Source organism: Hemitrygon akajei, chromosome 17, assembly GCF_048418815.1.
Source record: "Hemitrygon akajei chromosome 17, sHemAka1.3, whole genome shotgun sequence".
Classification (NCBI taxonomy): Eukaryota; Metazoa; Chordata; class Chondrichthyes; order Myliobatiformes; family Dasyatidae; genus Hemitrygon; species Hemitrygon akajei.
In genome coordinates, this window is record NC_133140.1 from 65,294,103 (window position 1) to 65,309,265 (window position 15,163).

Here is a 15,163-nt window from a genome sequence, read left to right on the forward strand (position 1 = left end):
AATGTACTGGTCCCGATGTGTCCCAATTAACTGGAATCCACTGTATTACTAATTTCGTATTGTCAGATTAGCTCTTGTAGCCATTGATGACCATGAAAATTCAGAAGCAGCAAACTAACTGGTTATCTTTTTAAAGTGGTTTATTATTTAAATTAAGATCTATGCTGACCAAACTAATCAATGTCTGGGGGGGGGAGAGACACACATCTACACCAACAACTGGCGCATAAATGAATGAAAAGGAATATTATTTTCAGAGTATTGTATTGTAATAGGATAGATTCCAGAGAGGAAAGCATGAGGAAAAATTGATGTATGTAGATACCAGATGAAATTCTGAATGTTGTTTAGCACAGATCCTACATAAAATGGACGTGCTTCTTTAAAGATATTTGTCATCATGATGAGTGAGGCTTATTGCTGGAGAGTTTTCAAGGATCATATGTTAGTTTCATGAATTCCTACCTATTACAATGATGGTGCTTTTGCATTTCAACATGTCTGGACTCTACGAAAGGTTGTTCCTTATTGTACAACATAAACAATTTTAGTTTCCAATACAAAATACCCATCAGGCTCTCTGCATAGATTGACTAATGCAGATCTATGCAGTGGCAAATACATAGACTGTCCAAAGGCATCATATACAATAGCCTTAATTCCAGCATAGAAATTTTTATTCCAACAATCTGGATTTGACTTCAACCAAATATTTAATATGGTAATATAAAATAGAAAAATCTTGTAAACAATAAATACGATTGGAGCATGAAACAAAAGTAGCCAGACTTTCTGGATTATCTGAAGTTGTTGCGATTTGTCAAGTCATCCATTTTGATCTGATTGCATTTATTCAGATATACAAAGCATTCCATTTTGAACTAACAATTTTCAGTTAAACTGCTCTCACCCCACTTCAGCAGTGATAAAGCAGAAGCTGTTAAACAAAAACCAGTCAAGTTACTCTGTCCTTCCCTGATTTCTGCTCATACTACATGGTGAAATAAAAGAAATTATGGTTAAGAAATATTCACAAAACAAAACTGATATTACCCATTTTGAAATTTCTTCTCCCCAAAACCTATATACTCTCAGCATGCTATCAGTACTTAGTTGCATCTTACCTTTATGTACTCATTGCTTGTAGTTGCATTAATTGAATCCCAAAGGTCCAGATTTTGCTGGTAAACGCCTGCTGCTCCAGAGAGTTTGGGATTCCATGGATGTGCATTCAAATATGGACATTTCAATTTACTCATCAAAAATACATCTCAAAATATACAAGTTTAATAAACAGTAATATTTTTAAACTAATATATATTACTTTTTGTATATAAAGGCATTCAAAATTCCAATTTTTAAATGTACTTTAATTTTACAGAACAAGTTGAAATTCCACATGATGCTCAAATATGTTGTATGATACATTGCATGTTAAATGATGTAATGGTTCTGTTTTATATCTCAAGCGACTTTCCAATTTACCATGAATAAATGATTTCAGTAGTTCAGAGCTAATCACACTACCACCCTTTTCTAGAGAATGACAGACAAAATGATATCATGTACAAATTTAATGTCTGGATTTTTATGGAATCTAGCTTAGATATTGAGGACTTCAAATCCTCACATACTTGATTCAGCTTCCAAATTCATATTATAAATACATCTTACAGAATAAAAAACCTGAACATCTCTATCACAGAATATTTATATTTTTAGTATTACATTCTATTTATTTATTTATTTATTTATTTGGTGATACCACTCAGAGCAGGGCCTTCTGGTCCTTTGAGCCACACCACCTCAGCAACCACACAACCCTGATTAAGCCTAACCTAACCTCAGGACAATTTTACAATGATCAGTTAACCTGCCCAGTCAGTCTTTGGACTGTGGGAGGAAACCACAGGACCCAGAGAAAACCCACACAGTCCATGGGGAGAATGTACAGAGACTCCTTACAGAACTGCCAGAATTGAACTCTGAAATGCCGAGTTATAATACTGCACGCTAACCACTACACTACCATGGCACCATTTTAAGTAGAAAATCCCACAGGAAGAGAAAACTACATTATTTTCTTTCAGAACTGTAAAACCATATATATTAATTTGAAGTTTGATATTGTTTTGTCTCAAGATAGCTTTCCCTTAAAGTCAATATTAAACATAATTGAACTGATCACTTGAGCAGGTGGTACAATATACTGCTGGATTGCAAAGAAAACATCCAGCAACCTTTCAATACAAGGAAACAGCAAAATCGTTTCTCTTCGCAAAATACTCTATGCAGCAAGCTGCAAAACTTTCCAGCTCCAAACTTAGGATACAGACAAACCATACATTTCCTTAATTAACAACAAGCAGCCAGCTGCTGCAGAGTCCCAGACAGGAAGTTCATCCCTTTTTTAATGAAAACATTCAAAATTATACTTCTGCAATTTATTCTTGAGGCTTAATGAATGTCTTCTTGACTTTACCACCTCTAGTAGTGCTACCTTCTGTTTCTTCATTTTGAACAGCAGATCGATCTCGTTTTTTGGTAAATTTCCTTTTTATAGATCCCACTAAGCTTTCATATCTGGAAAAAAAAGATTTGATAAAGCTTCACTAAATGCAACATCAACACTGTATGAGTTCTAAAGGAAATTACCACAGTTTTGTGCTGAACTCCTTTATAGCTATGTTCAGAGAATAATCCACACTACAGCTACAAGGAACTCCTGAGATAGTGATACAATAAATTGTAAATCATTATGGTTCAAATGCTGGTTCTAGTCCAGGACACAAACAGGCTGAGTAATACAGAGAACTCAGTTAAGCTTTAGCGATATAACAAAAGAGAAATATTCATTGAGCTGGATAATGGAGGATAGACTTTGAAGGAGCACTGAAAACCACACCAAACCCCAGAAGCAGAGATTGTGCATTAGTATCAAGATAAAACAATATCATTTGTGCCTTTCAACAGAGCCATTTTATAATTATGTGGGAGGGAAGGGAATGGAGTTGAAGATATTAATAAAAACTGGAAGGAATAATGTGGAATTCACTGTCAAAAATACAGTAAACAGTCCCAAAGTACTTCAAAGAGTGATGAAACACTTGATACTGAACCACAAAAGAAAATTATGAAAGATAACCAAATCTCTTGCTGAAGTAGTAAGTCTTAAAGGAAGAGAAATGGAATTTTAGTATGAAAATTTAAAGTTTAAAATCTACTGCAAGGCAACTTCACGAACAGCTGCCAAAAGAACTATAGGAATGCAGAGATCAAAGCTCCCTGTAATTTTTTTTTATAGCTGCACAGATGAACTATTACTTTGAGCAGGAAATTTTTACATGGCCTGAACATAGTGCAGCACTTCAAATTTTTTTTGTAATATATCTACTTAGAATATTTAAAATGAAAATTGAAAAAGCACACTTTTAATTTTAGTTATTGATTAAAGGGTGTAATGAAATACAAAAAATAGTTCTCACATTTTGAAAATTTTTTCTCATCTGTCTGTATTACAATCCCTTTGTCTATCAACACAGTCCAGATTAATTTTGCATCCAGATGAAAGATGCAAGTTAATCCTCATTAGATCATCCACCTCATCTGTTTCTAGGTTTACATGAGTACTACACTGAAGCTCTAAAATGTTTCAAAGTAAAAGTTGTGGTACATTTATTATTTAGAAAATTTATGGACTATATTCATTAAAGCAATTACAGAATATTTCATAACTATATCATAGATTTCAAAATTACATTAGCAACATTTCAAAATTATATTAACATTATATAAAATTCCAGCTGTGCAACAGCAAAGGCTACATGGGCGGAAGCATTTTAATTACAGTATGGCCGCACATCTGTGCAGCTTAGAGGGACCAGTGGCAGAGATCTCTAAGAATTGCAAGGCTGAGGAGGTTTGGAGTTGAGGCTTCAGAAAGATTTGAGTGGGAGTTTGAGAATTTTAAGACCGAGGTGTTAAAGACCATACATTGACAAGACTGGTGAATGGGGCATGGTGTCAGCTATGTATTGTAAGTTTTGTTTGATCTTACATTACAGAGGATAGAAGACAAAAAACAAAACAGAAAATTGTTGAAATTAAGTTTAGAGTTAACAAAGGCATATTTTAAGGACTGCTTACTAGTAAAGCTTTAGTAAAGCTCACAGTGAGTATAAAAGGAAATAGGAAAAACTTTTGTTGGACTGCTTTGGGAGGCAAAAAAAATCTGATGGTTAAGGAAAAACAGCAGATAGTTGAACATTGGCTGCCCATGAACTCTTCATATCTATTATAGGTAAACATGGAAGCCATTTTTCTGTCCGTGATGAACACAAGAGATTCTGCAGATGCTGGAAATCTTGAGCACACACACAAAATGCTGAAGGAATGCAGAAAGTCAGGCAGCATCTATGGTGGGAAGTAAACAAAAATACCCTTATCAGGATTATCTGAAGACTGTTTAATCCCCTCCATGAATGTTGCCTGACTTGCTGAGTTCCTTCTGTCTATGATGATGATCCCAAAGTTGAGAGATTTGAACTGGATACAAACACATCAGCAAACTTGGTGGATCTGAAGAACTAAGGCTGGGATCATTTCAGTGCAAAACAATCATGATGCTTAAGTAAATATTTTATCAAGATGGTAATGAATCTTTGTCAATGGCAAAGTGCTCGTACTTGGGAATTTCCTCAAAGGCCAACATCTCTAGAACTGGATCAGGGAGATGGCTGCTAATAAGTGATCTTTTCAAGACTGAGACAACGGAATCACAGTTCATCAGAACTGGCAAGGATGAGAAATTACCAGTTCATGAAAAGGTAAAGTTACAGAATGTCTTGGCATTAAAAATGTACTGTCCCTTTATATTTGTTCTCCCCAAGTGCAACACCTCACATTTGAATGGACTATTTTCTTCTGAAATTTCTCTGCCCATATCTGAAACTGATCTGTATCACTTAGTAATTTTCTACACTATCCACAAAACCACCAATCTTCATACCATCTGCAAACTTACAAACTCCATCATCTTTTCATCCAGGTTATTTATACAGATCATTGTGGAATATCACTAGTACAGATGAGTTCAACAGTGTAAAGAGGTAGGTTGCATGATAGAATTAGAATTAGAATTTTATTTCTTAAATCCATGTCACAATATGAGGGAGCAAAAATCTTTTTGTTGCATCTCTGTCACTACGTGCAAGCAATAAGGAAGGAAAATGTGGGAGGATATTGTCCAAGCACTAGGATTGGAAACATAATTGTTTTGTATACATGTATGTACAAGTCAGATATGCAAACAGATCAATGTGTATTGATAAGTCTGTTGGCCTGGTGAAAGAAGCTGTCCTGGAGCCTGTTGGTCCACCCTTAATGCTGTGGTAGTTCTGATAGAGAGATGCAGGGTTAATATGCTCAACAGGGACACTAAATTAAGATGGGCTCAGGTAGGGACTTGAAGCCAAAATGTACAAGTAAATAAACAGGGAGATCCAAATCACAAAGAAACCATCCCATTCTAATTATATATACATCTCAGACATGAGATTATGTAATAAGAGTACAATATTCAAGACTGAGAATATGTGACAAGATGAAAGTGATTAAATAGAGGGGGACCTATTCAATGAGCTGTTGAAAAAAAGTAAACCATCAGTGGATGCTTTGCTTAAGTCATCAGTGGAAGAGAAATGAAAAAGGCTAATGATCATGAACCAGCAAAGGTGCATGTGGCATCTGCTACATCCATCGGTACATTCAATTTAATAAAGAGCACTGGGAATGAAATACAAGGGCCAACAGCAGCTAAGCCCACAATTTCAGTGAAAGTTAAGATCAGAAGCTCTTGGCCCAAAATGTTGGCTCTTTATTCCTCTCCATAGATGCTGCCTGACCTGCTGAGTTCCTCCAGCATTTTGCGTTTTCAGAAGCAAAATAAGATTGAGGACTTTAGTCCAATCCAATCTAGTAAAGAATCTCCAGAGACCTATGAAGGATGAGTGAAGTTGGCAACCACAAGAAGCAAACAGATAACAGATGTCATTCAAAAGAAAATGATGAATTTCACAGGAAAACACAAAATTGTTGAGAAATAGGATTTATTCTACAGTGTAGCAGAAACTGAGAAGCCAGCAATTCACTTCTGTCAAAATGGCTTTTCTTAGCAAGATTTACAGCAATGAACTATGAAAATTTCATAATGTAAACAAAGTACATTTGCCAGAAAACTGAGATATCCATTTCAAGCGATTACATTATCAGCGAAAAACTATTTCAGAAATAAAGATTAATGCTCAGGTATCTAATAACCTCTCAATAACAAGCAGTATAATAGTACTTCTGCATTTCAAAAACTCAAGAGTACCAAAAGGATTCACTACTGAAAAAAATGACACATTAATAATTACATTTTAAGATTCAATAATTATTTATGTGCAGAATGATTTGCAATGCAAGCTAAACCTATATGTACTGAGCAATATTAGATGCTTCAACAGAAAGTAGAAATTAGTATGAGTGTGCTACAATAAGCACAATTTAAAATCTTGCATTCTCTACCACATGATCTGACTTTTAAAAAACCTTTTAATATCTGATCATGTGTACAACTGTTTGTATCATCGTGAAGAATTGACTGATGGAGAATTAATCAATCTGTTCTCCATGAGTATGTTTATTTTTCTCAAAAGTCATTAACACGACCGTATAGATAAACTGATTACGAACGTCATCAGCACCTGGACCATAAAGAACTAGATTCTTATCCAATAAATAACGATTTTTTTTTGTACTCTGAATCAAATCAGAGAGAAGGATAAAGAAAGAATTAAAGAGAATGGTTTTCTTGCTTTCTTTTTGAATGCATTCTAATTATCTATAGAATTTCTGGATGATTACAGTAAATCTTTTAAAAACCTGTTACATTAAATATATTGAAATAACACATTTCCCCAGCTATAAAGGAGATGAGAAGTGGTCCATTTATTAAAAAAAAGAGAAAAATGATTAAGGACTCATTATAATCAGGTTATGACAGGAAGTGAAATATTCCAATAGTTTTAATCATTGATATCAGAAAAATAGAGGAGTCACACTATTTTTGGCCTTTATCCAGGGGACAAAAAGCCACCATGATATTATACCATCTGCTCATTAAAATCACATCTTCAGCTGTAAATCTGCTGGCAACACTTCTGTCTCAGCTTCATAAGATTCTAGTGACTAGTCTCTTTCAAAGGACTCAGGCAGAAAATTCTGAGCTGATACTTCAGTTCATTACCATTGGGAAGTGGAGTCTTGAATGAAAGAGTTTTTTCTCCAGGTGGATATAAATGATTATCATGCTACCATTTTGAAGAAAGCAAAAAAGTTATCCTTGCTGGCCTGGCTACTTAACTGAATTAGGATAATCTAGTCCATGTCATACTATTGTTGTGGGAGCTAATTATGAATTATTTACTTTACAAAAGTGACTAAAATCAAAATAATTCATTATAAAGTACAGTCCAATCACAAAAGGAATAAGGTAGAAACAGCACAAGTCTATTTTTAATAGAACAACCAAGGCAATTCAAAGTTTTTGAAAATGGACAATCGTAATTATAATAGTTTTACTCCAGAACTAGCTGATCTTTACTAAAAGCTATGTTTGCTATGTCCAGTTGTGTGGTCAGTTGGATGATCCAGGTTTATCTCTAATAAGAGGTTGATAATTGGCCTTAACAATCCTGTATTATGAAAGAACCGAAAACAAACTTCCGGTGGAACTCAGCAGATCAGCCAGCATCTGTGGAGCAGAGGAATGGTTGACATTTCAGGTCAAGATCCTGCATCCGGACTGCACTTCCAGAGATGATGCCTGAACTACTGAGTTCTTCCAACATTTTTGTCTACTGCTCTAGATTAAAGCATTCACAGTCTTGTGTCTCCAAAAACTGAGCTTCCATTCCTAATTTTTTTAACCCAAAACCATTTCTATATCTTTAGGTGAAGGTAGGTAGGATGCTTAGGAATGGAACTGTAGAATAATCCCTTAGTAATGATTAGTATAGCAATATAATAATAATAATCAAAATCCAAGAAAAAAGCAATTCGGAATTACTCAGGAATTATAGAAAATTATGGACTGATGAAGGATCATGGCTCTGTGCAGAGGAGTTCTTGTCTAACAAATCTGATAAGTGATTTTTTTTTTTGAGGAGGTCATGGAGATGATTGTCAATGGTAGAGTAGGAATGTCGCCCACAAGGACACTAGTAAAGCATTTGGCAAAGTCTTTCATAATAGGCTGGTTTGGAAGATTAAACTAGATGGGATCCATGGCAAGTTGGTAAATTGGATCTAGAACTGGATTAGCAATAGAAGACAGAGGATATTTGTTGAGGGTGACTAGTGGTGTTCTTCAAGGATCAGCACTGGGACATATAAAATGAATAGAATGAAATTGTGAATGGTCTGATCAGTAAGTGTACAGATCACACAAAAGTTGGTGGTTTACAGATAGTGATGAAAGTTGTCAAAGAATAAAACTAGATATAAATCAGTTGGGAGTTTGGGTGGAGAAATGCCAGTTGTGTTTTAATCTGGACAACTGCAAGGAGATGCATTTTGAGAGGTCAAATACAAGAGAAAAGTATACAGCAAAAAGAGCTCTGAGGAGAGTTCTGAGCAGAGGGTACAAGAAACAGCAAATGTTGGAATCTGGAGCAACAAACAATATACTGAAGGAACAGCAGGCTGAAAAGCAATTGTAGATAAGAAAAAGTGTTGACATTTTGTAGAGGGATATTGATCATGTACAGGTAGACAAATGTCATGGTCAGTGCATACATGGTGATCCAAAGGACTCTGTTCCTGTGCTGTTCTGTTCTATGTAATTATTGGATAGAAAAATGAAGTTAACCGATTAGATCACTGACCTTTTAGCATGATTTCGATGAAAGTCTATCAATTTGAAATATTGTGGTAAATACAACTTGTCTCACCAGAGATGCTGCCCAAACATTTATTATTACCAAAAGTTTGTTTTATTCTATGTCTGCAGAGTGAGTCCTAGTACTGACTGCCTCCTAGATGAGTAATTGCCTCTTGGAGTAAACAATCCAGAAAGGGAAAAAAAGAGAAAAGAAACTGGTACAATAATGCTATTTTGGCACAAATTCAAAAATTAAGAAATTCTGAGTGTGTGAAGAGAGACAGCGATAATGTTGAGTAATGAATGTCCTAGCATGTAATTATTTTGTACAGTGCTCTTGTTTGATATCAGAGTAATGACACCAATAAATCTATTAATCCACCTTTATTCCCTTAAAAGTTTGGATCATTTATTCCATTTAAAGTTCACTGGCTCTCTAATTCTTTGCTACTTAAACTTTAGCACTATTTTCATGCTTTATGATTTTTGTAATGGAGGAAAATAACCTATTTGTCAATGATGTATTGCAACACCTCAAAAACAGTTGCAATCTTAACATCCATCATTTGTCTTCAAATATGTGTTTCATCTTCAAATTGAAGTTATTAAATACATTCTATATTCCAGGTTTGATTGATGAATTCAACCTAATGTGTTGAACCACAGGTCTTAGAATGTAGCAACTTACCTCCTAGCCATTTCTTCATCTGAAACATCTACGTCCATCTTGCTCAGATCTTCAGGCTCTTCATTTTCATTCTTGGAATACATCTGTGCCACCAGTTTCTGTAACACATTATTTGATATTCAGCCTTTTACTGAATGCAGTTATATTTGGTCGTCTTAAACAAATAGCTCAAATTTTCATTGTGGTTTATTCTCTGAATTTAAAACTAAGAAAGAGGCTTAGCTGTTGAGATGTAATTTGCTGGTATTTGAAGAACATTAAAATTAATAGGATGTTTTTAGGTTTTTTTCCTTAGGAGTGTGCAGCATTGACAAATCTTTGTCAATAATCAAGATGACAAAGACAGATATTGATTGCTTTACATTTCAGAGGTTTGCTAGGCTGTTTTAGATGACATTAACAGCAAAGTATATAGTGAGATTGAAGACTAGGCTTTTTGAAGGCTATTAATGAGCCAAGTGAGCCTTTTATTTCAATAAATAGCAAGTCATTCATACGTTAGCAGATATATTGACTTCAATTTCAACTCCAGAAGTGCCTACGGTGTAATTTTAATTCATGACCTTTGATTTTTCCATCTGAGTACTGTATAAACCATTAAATCTGAATTTTATTTTACAGTAGGCGAGACCCACAAATTGGTTCATTTCACCGGTAGTGTTCCTATTTATAGCAGTTGTATTATACATACATTGTAGGTGCAATCCTAACATTTTGTTACTCTGTGTACAACCCAATTTTCTAAAAATACACATTAAGAAGAAAAACTAATGACAAATATTTTCAATTCTACAAACAGACCTGTTTAAATTCCTTTCAGCAAGGACTGCAGACTCGTCCAACCCTTTCATTTCTGCTTCACCTCTTGCACAACTGGTGGTGACCTCAACATATAACAAAAGTATTCGACTACCTCATGTCTAAATTTTATGCTTACCTTTACCCCCATAGATATCCCCACTGTTATGGGAGAAGGGTGGGGAATGGGTTTGTTTGTATTATTAGAAAATGGTCTACATTGCAGCCTTCAGAATCGCAAAGTCACTTCATCCGTGCATGTGTAAAGAAATGGAAGTTGAAAAAAGACCAATTTTGCATTTCTTTGCATATTAATTCTGTGAGAGCAAACTTTGCATCACAAATCTTTGTGTTTGATTTGTGAATTCCATTACGGCTAAATTTCTGTTAACTGAATGGCCATAATGTGGGGACTAATGTATGCTCATGTCAACAACAGAACATTAATTTGCACTATTTTCCAAGTCTTGTTATGTCCAAGGTGTTTATTGACTGGCTCCAGTACCTCCCACCACATGATTCTATTTAATCTCTCTTGATTCTATTTCCAATATGGTCACTTGGTGCTGCTAAGATATGGTCCCTCAAATTCACCTGTAACTGTTTTAACTCAGTCTCTTCCCACTGACACTCCACCATAAGCACCATCGAGACTTAATCAAAAGCCTTTTTAAGGCATTCAGGTAATCACAGGATTTCACAACACAGAAGAACTCAACACAATTTCACATGTCACTGCTGGCTTTTTAAAATGAGATTTTCAATCAATCCATTCCTTTGCTCTAGAATGGGAGATTGCAGAATGAGTTAGAAACAGTTCCTTGCTCACTTCATGCGCCAGTTTTAAAAAGTGAGCAGGACCTGTCCGGACTTGCTTGCAGAGCAAGAGATTGCTTGGGTTAATAGTGACTTAGCAAGGGCCAATAAAAAGAAGTGCAGTTTAAGTGGATCGCAGCAGGTAGGTGGAGGGGGTGGGGTGGCTCTGTTGGTAAAAAATGAAATCAAATCCTTAGATCTGAAGATATAGAATCCTTGTGGGTAGAATTCTGCCAGGGGTAAAAGGCCCTGATAGGAGCTATATACAGGCCACCAAACAGTAGCCAGGATGTGGAATACAAATTTACAACGGGAGATTGAAAAAGCACGTTACAAAGGCAATGTTATGACAGTCATGGAAAATTTCAATATGCAGTTAGATTGGGAAAATCAGGTTGATGCTGGATCCCAAGAGGGGGATTTTATAGAATGCCTATGAGATGGTTGTTAGAACAGTTTTTTTTAATATTCTGTGTTTTTGCCCAATCTTCCTCGTATTTTTGTGTGGGGAGGGTGTTTTTGGGGGTTGATACATCTATTCCATTTTTGTTCCTTTTTTTGTGCAGGAGGAAGGACCTGGGGCTGATATGCCTGTTCCAATTTTGGTTTTTCTTCATTTTTTTGGTGTGGGGTTGATGATCGTGCTGCCTTTCTTTTCTTTCTTGGTTTCATGGCTACTAGAAATAAAGAATTTCAGAGTTGCATACTTTGATAATAAATGAACCTTTGAATTTTTGAGGGAGAAGATAAAGTCAGATGTATCAGTATTACACTGGAGCTCACCAAAGTTGATTGGAAGGGGTTACTATCAGGGATGATAGCAGAACTGCAATGGTTGGAGTTTCTGGGACAATTTGGAAGGTGCTGGATAGATACATCCTGAAGATGAAGTATTCTAAAGGGAGAATAAGGCAATTGTGGTCAACAAAGTCAGTCAAAAATAGCATAAAATCAGAAAACAGGGCATATAGTATAGGTTAGTGGTCACCAACCTTTTTAAGCCCAAGATCCCCTACCTCAGCCTTAGTGAAAGGTGAGATCAACCCCAGATCGATGAGTTACATGCATGCGCACTGGGGCAGAAAAGACTGGAAGTAAAACTCCGCAATCCAGAAGTAGAAATAATGTATACACACTGGGGTACCCACCTTTTTTGCACCGAGCACTAGTTTAACATTGATAATATTCTTACGGACCAGCTGACAGCTGGGGTGGGGTGGTGTTAAATATGACGGGAATACAGCGATACTTGAAGCAGGTTCCTTATGACCGGTCTATTCCGCAATTTAGTTTTTGCGGCTCTCGGCACTTAGCTGCTGTCCCGCGCTGCTTCATCTTTAAGTGCAGGGTGCTTGGACTCAGGGTACCGAAGCAGTTTTGAGGGCTTCATTGCCTCATTAGACAGCCTCCTGGCCCGAACTCCAGCCTCTGCCCACTCGCCACCAGATGCCCTGGCCAGGTGCAGCTGGTTGTGGGTGGGGTGAGAGGACAAGGTCAAGGCCGGAGGTCCCTGTACCGGGGTCGTGGCAGTCGCAGTCCGGAGAGAGAGCAACAAGCCTGCGCCCGCCCCCCTTGCAGAATCTATCAGCCGACAAAAGTTTGTTTCAGTAGATTGCAGTGTGGTAGCTGCTCTGCTACTTATAAAATGCTGAGCCTGAATTAGGTTGTCTGCGAATATTTTAGCACCGGGTTCCCCACAAACATTCGGTGTGCTAACAGGTTCAGAGGCAGTGCCCATCTGTCCGTGCTCCAGGCCGGTAGTGCCGGCCGCATGTGCCTGCGTTTAGGCGACTCACATGCGTTCAAGTTCAACAGTGGGCGTGACAGGGAATGAGGAGAGGTGCAGCTGACTCATATCGTTTCCTTCCGGCCCGGTGGTTGGGGACCACTGAAGTACACTATGTAGTGCGGGGGGGAGCTATACGCATGCGCACTGGGCAGAAAGAGTGGAACTAAAACCCCGCAACCCGGAAACAATCTCTCAACAGTATTTGCGTATTTATTTTTCTTTCTTTCTTTTTTTTTACAGGATCTACTGGGAAAATCTCAAACATCAACCAGTTGATCGCGATCGACGGGTTGGCGACCACTAGTATAGGTCAAAATAATGGGAAGTTAGAGGATTGGGAAGCTTTTAAAAACCAACAGAAGGCAATTAAAAAAATTATAAAAAGAGAAAAGATGAAATATGAAGGTATGAAGCCAATAATATCAATGATACAAAACTTTTTTCCAGGTATATAAAGAGTGAAAGAGAGACCAGAGTGGATACTGGACCAATGGAAGATGACGATGAAGATGACGACAAAGAAATGGCGGAGAACTTAATAAATATTTTGCATCAGTCCTTACTATGGAAGACACTCGCAGTATGCCAAAAGTTTTGAGTGTGTCAGGAACAGAAGTGAGTATAGTTGCTAATACTAAAGACAACGTGCTTGGTAAGTTGAATGGTCTACGGTAGATAATTCACTTGGACGAGACTGACTACATCCCAGGGTTCTGAAAGAGGTAGCTGAAGAGACTGTGGAGATATTGGTAATGATCTTTCAAAAATCACTAGATTTCTGGAATGGTTCTGAAGGACTGGAAAATTGCTAATGTCATTCTTTAAAGGAGGGAGGCAGAAGAAAGGAAATTATAGGCCAGTTATCCTGATGACAGTGGTTGGATAAATGTTGGAGCCCATTATTAAGGATGAGGCTTCAGAATACCTGGAGGCACACGGTAAAGTAAGCCGAAGTTAGCATGGTTTCCTTAAACGGAAAGCTTGCTTGACAAACATGTTGGAATTCTTTGAGGAAATAACAGGCAAAATAGACAAAGGAAAGTCAGTAAGATGCTGTTTACTTGGCTTTTCAGGCCCTTGACAGGATGCCACACGAGACTGCTTAACAAGGTTAAAAGCCCGTGGCATTACAGCAAACAGTCAGAATAAAGGGGGTCTATTCTGGTTGGCTGCCGATGACTAGTGGTGTTTTGCAGGGGTCAGTATTGGGACCACTTCTTTTCATGTTATACATCAATGATTTGGATGACAGAATTGATGGCTTTGTGGCTAAGTTTCCAGATGATACAAAGATAGGTGGAGGAGCAGGTAGTGTTAAGGAAGCAGGGAGTCTACAGAAGGACTTAAATAGGTTGGGAGAATGGGCAAAGAAGTGGCAGATGGAATGATAGCATTCACTTTGAGAGACTAGAATATAAGAGCAAGGATGTAATGCTGAGGTTTTACAAGACATTGGTCAGACTGCACTGGAGTACCGAGAGCAGTTTTGGACCCTTTACCTAAGAAAGAAATGTGCGGACACTGGAGAAGAACCAGAGGAGGTTCAAGAGAATGAATCTGGGAACGAAAGAGTTAAATCATGAGCATCTGATGACTTGATAGTACGAGGAGCATTTGGTGTTTAGAAGTGGTTGGGGGGGGGGGGTGATGGGGATCTCAATGAAAGCTATTGAATACTGATAGGCCTACATGGAGTGGTTGTGGAGAGGATGTTTTCTTTAGTAGGCGAGTCTAGGACCAGGGAGCACAGCCTCAGAATACAGGGACATCAGTTTGTAACAGAGATGAGAAGGAATTTCTTTAGCCAGACAGATAGTTGTGAATCTGTGGAATTCAATGCGACAGATGGCTTTGGAAGCTAAGTCATTGATTACCTTTTAAAGCAGAGGTTGATAGATTCTTGACTAGTCAGGGCATGAAAGGTTACAGTGAAAAGACAGGAAAACAGAATTGACTGGGATAATAAATCAGCCATGCAGTGGCGGAGCAGACTTGATGGGCCTAGTGACCTAATTATACTCATACGTCTTATGGTCTCTTGACACAATCAAATCCCTTTTAAATTTGATACTTTCATATGCTTCTCCACCATTCTGTGCTTATACAAAATTCTATGGTCATCCGACAAATCATTGTACATGCCATCAAG

The 15,163-nt window shown here is 37.3% G+C and overlaps 1 protein-coding gene across 1 annotated transcript in view; it reads right to left on the reverse strand.

Moving 5' to 3' along the window:
* Positions 1–1,349: 1,349 nt before the first annotated feature.
* Positions 1,350–15,163, reverse strand: part of mphosph6 (M-phase phosphoprotein 6) — a 41,702-nt gene continuing 27,888 nt past the window's right edge. Inside the window, exons 4-5 of the mRNA XM_073070317.1 lie at positions 9,612–9,709; positions 1,350–2,583 (exon numbers count right to left, since the gene is read on the reverse strand). Coding sequence (XP_072926418.1) covers positions 2,445–2,583; positions 9,612–9,709 — 237 coding nt within the window. The 3' untranslated portion in view covers positions 1,350–2,444. The remainder of the gene's footprint in view (positions 2,584–9,611; positions 9,710–15,163) is intronic.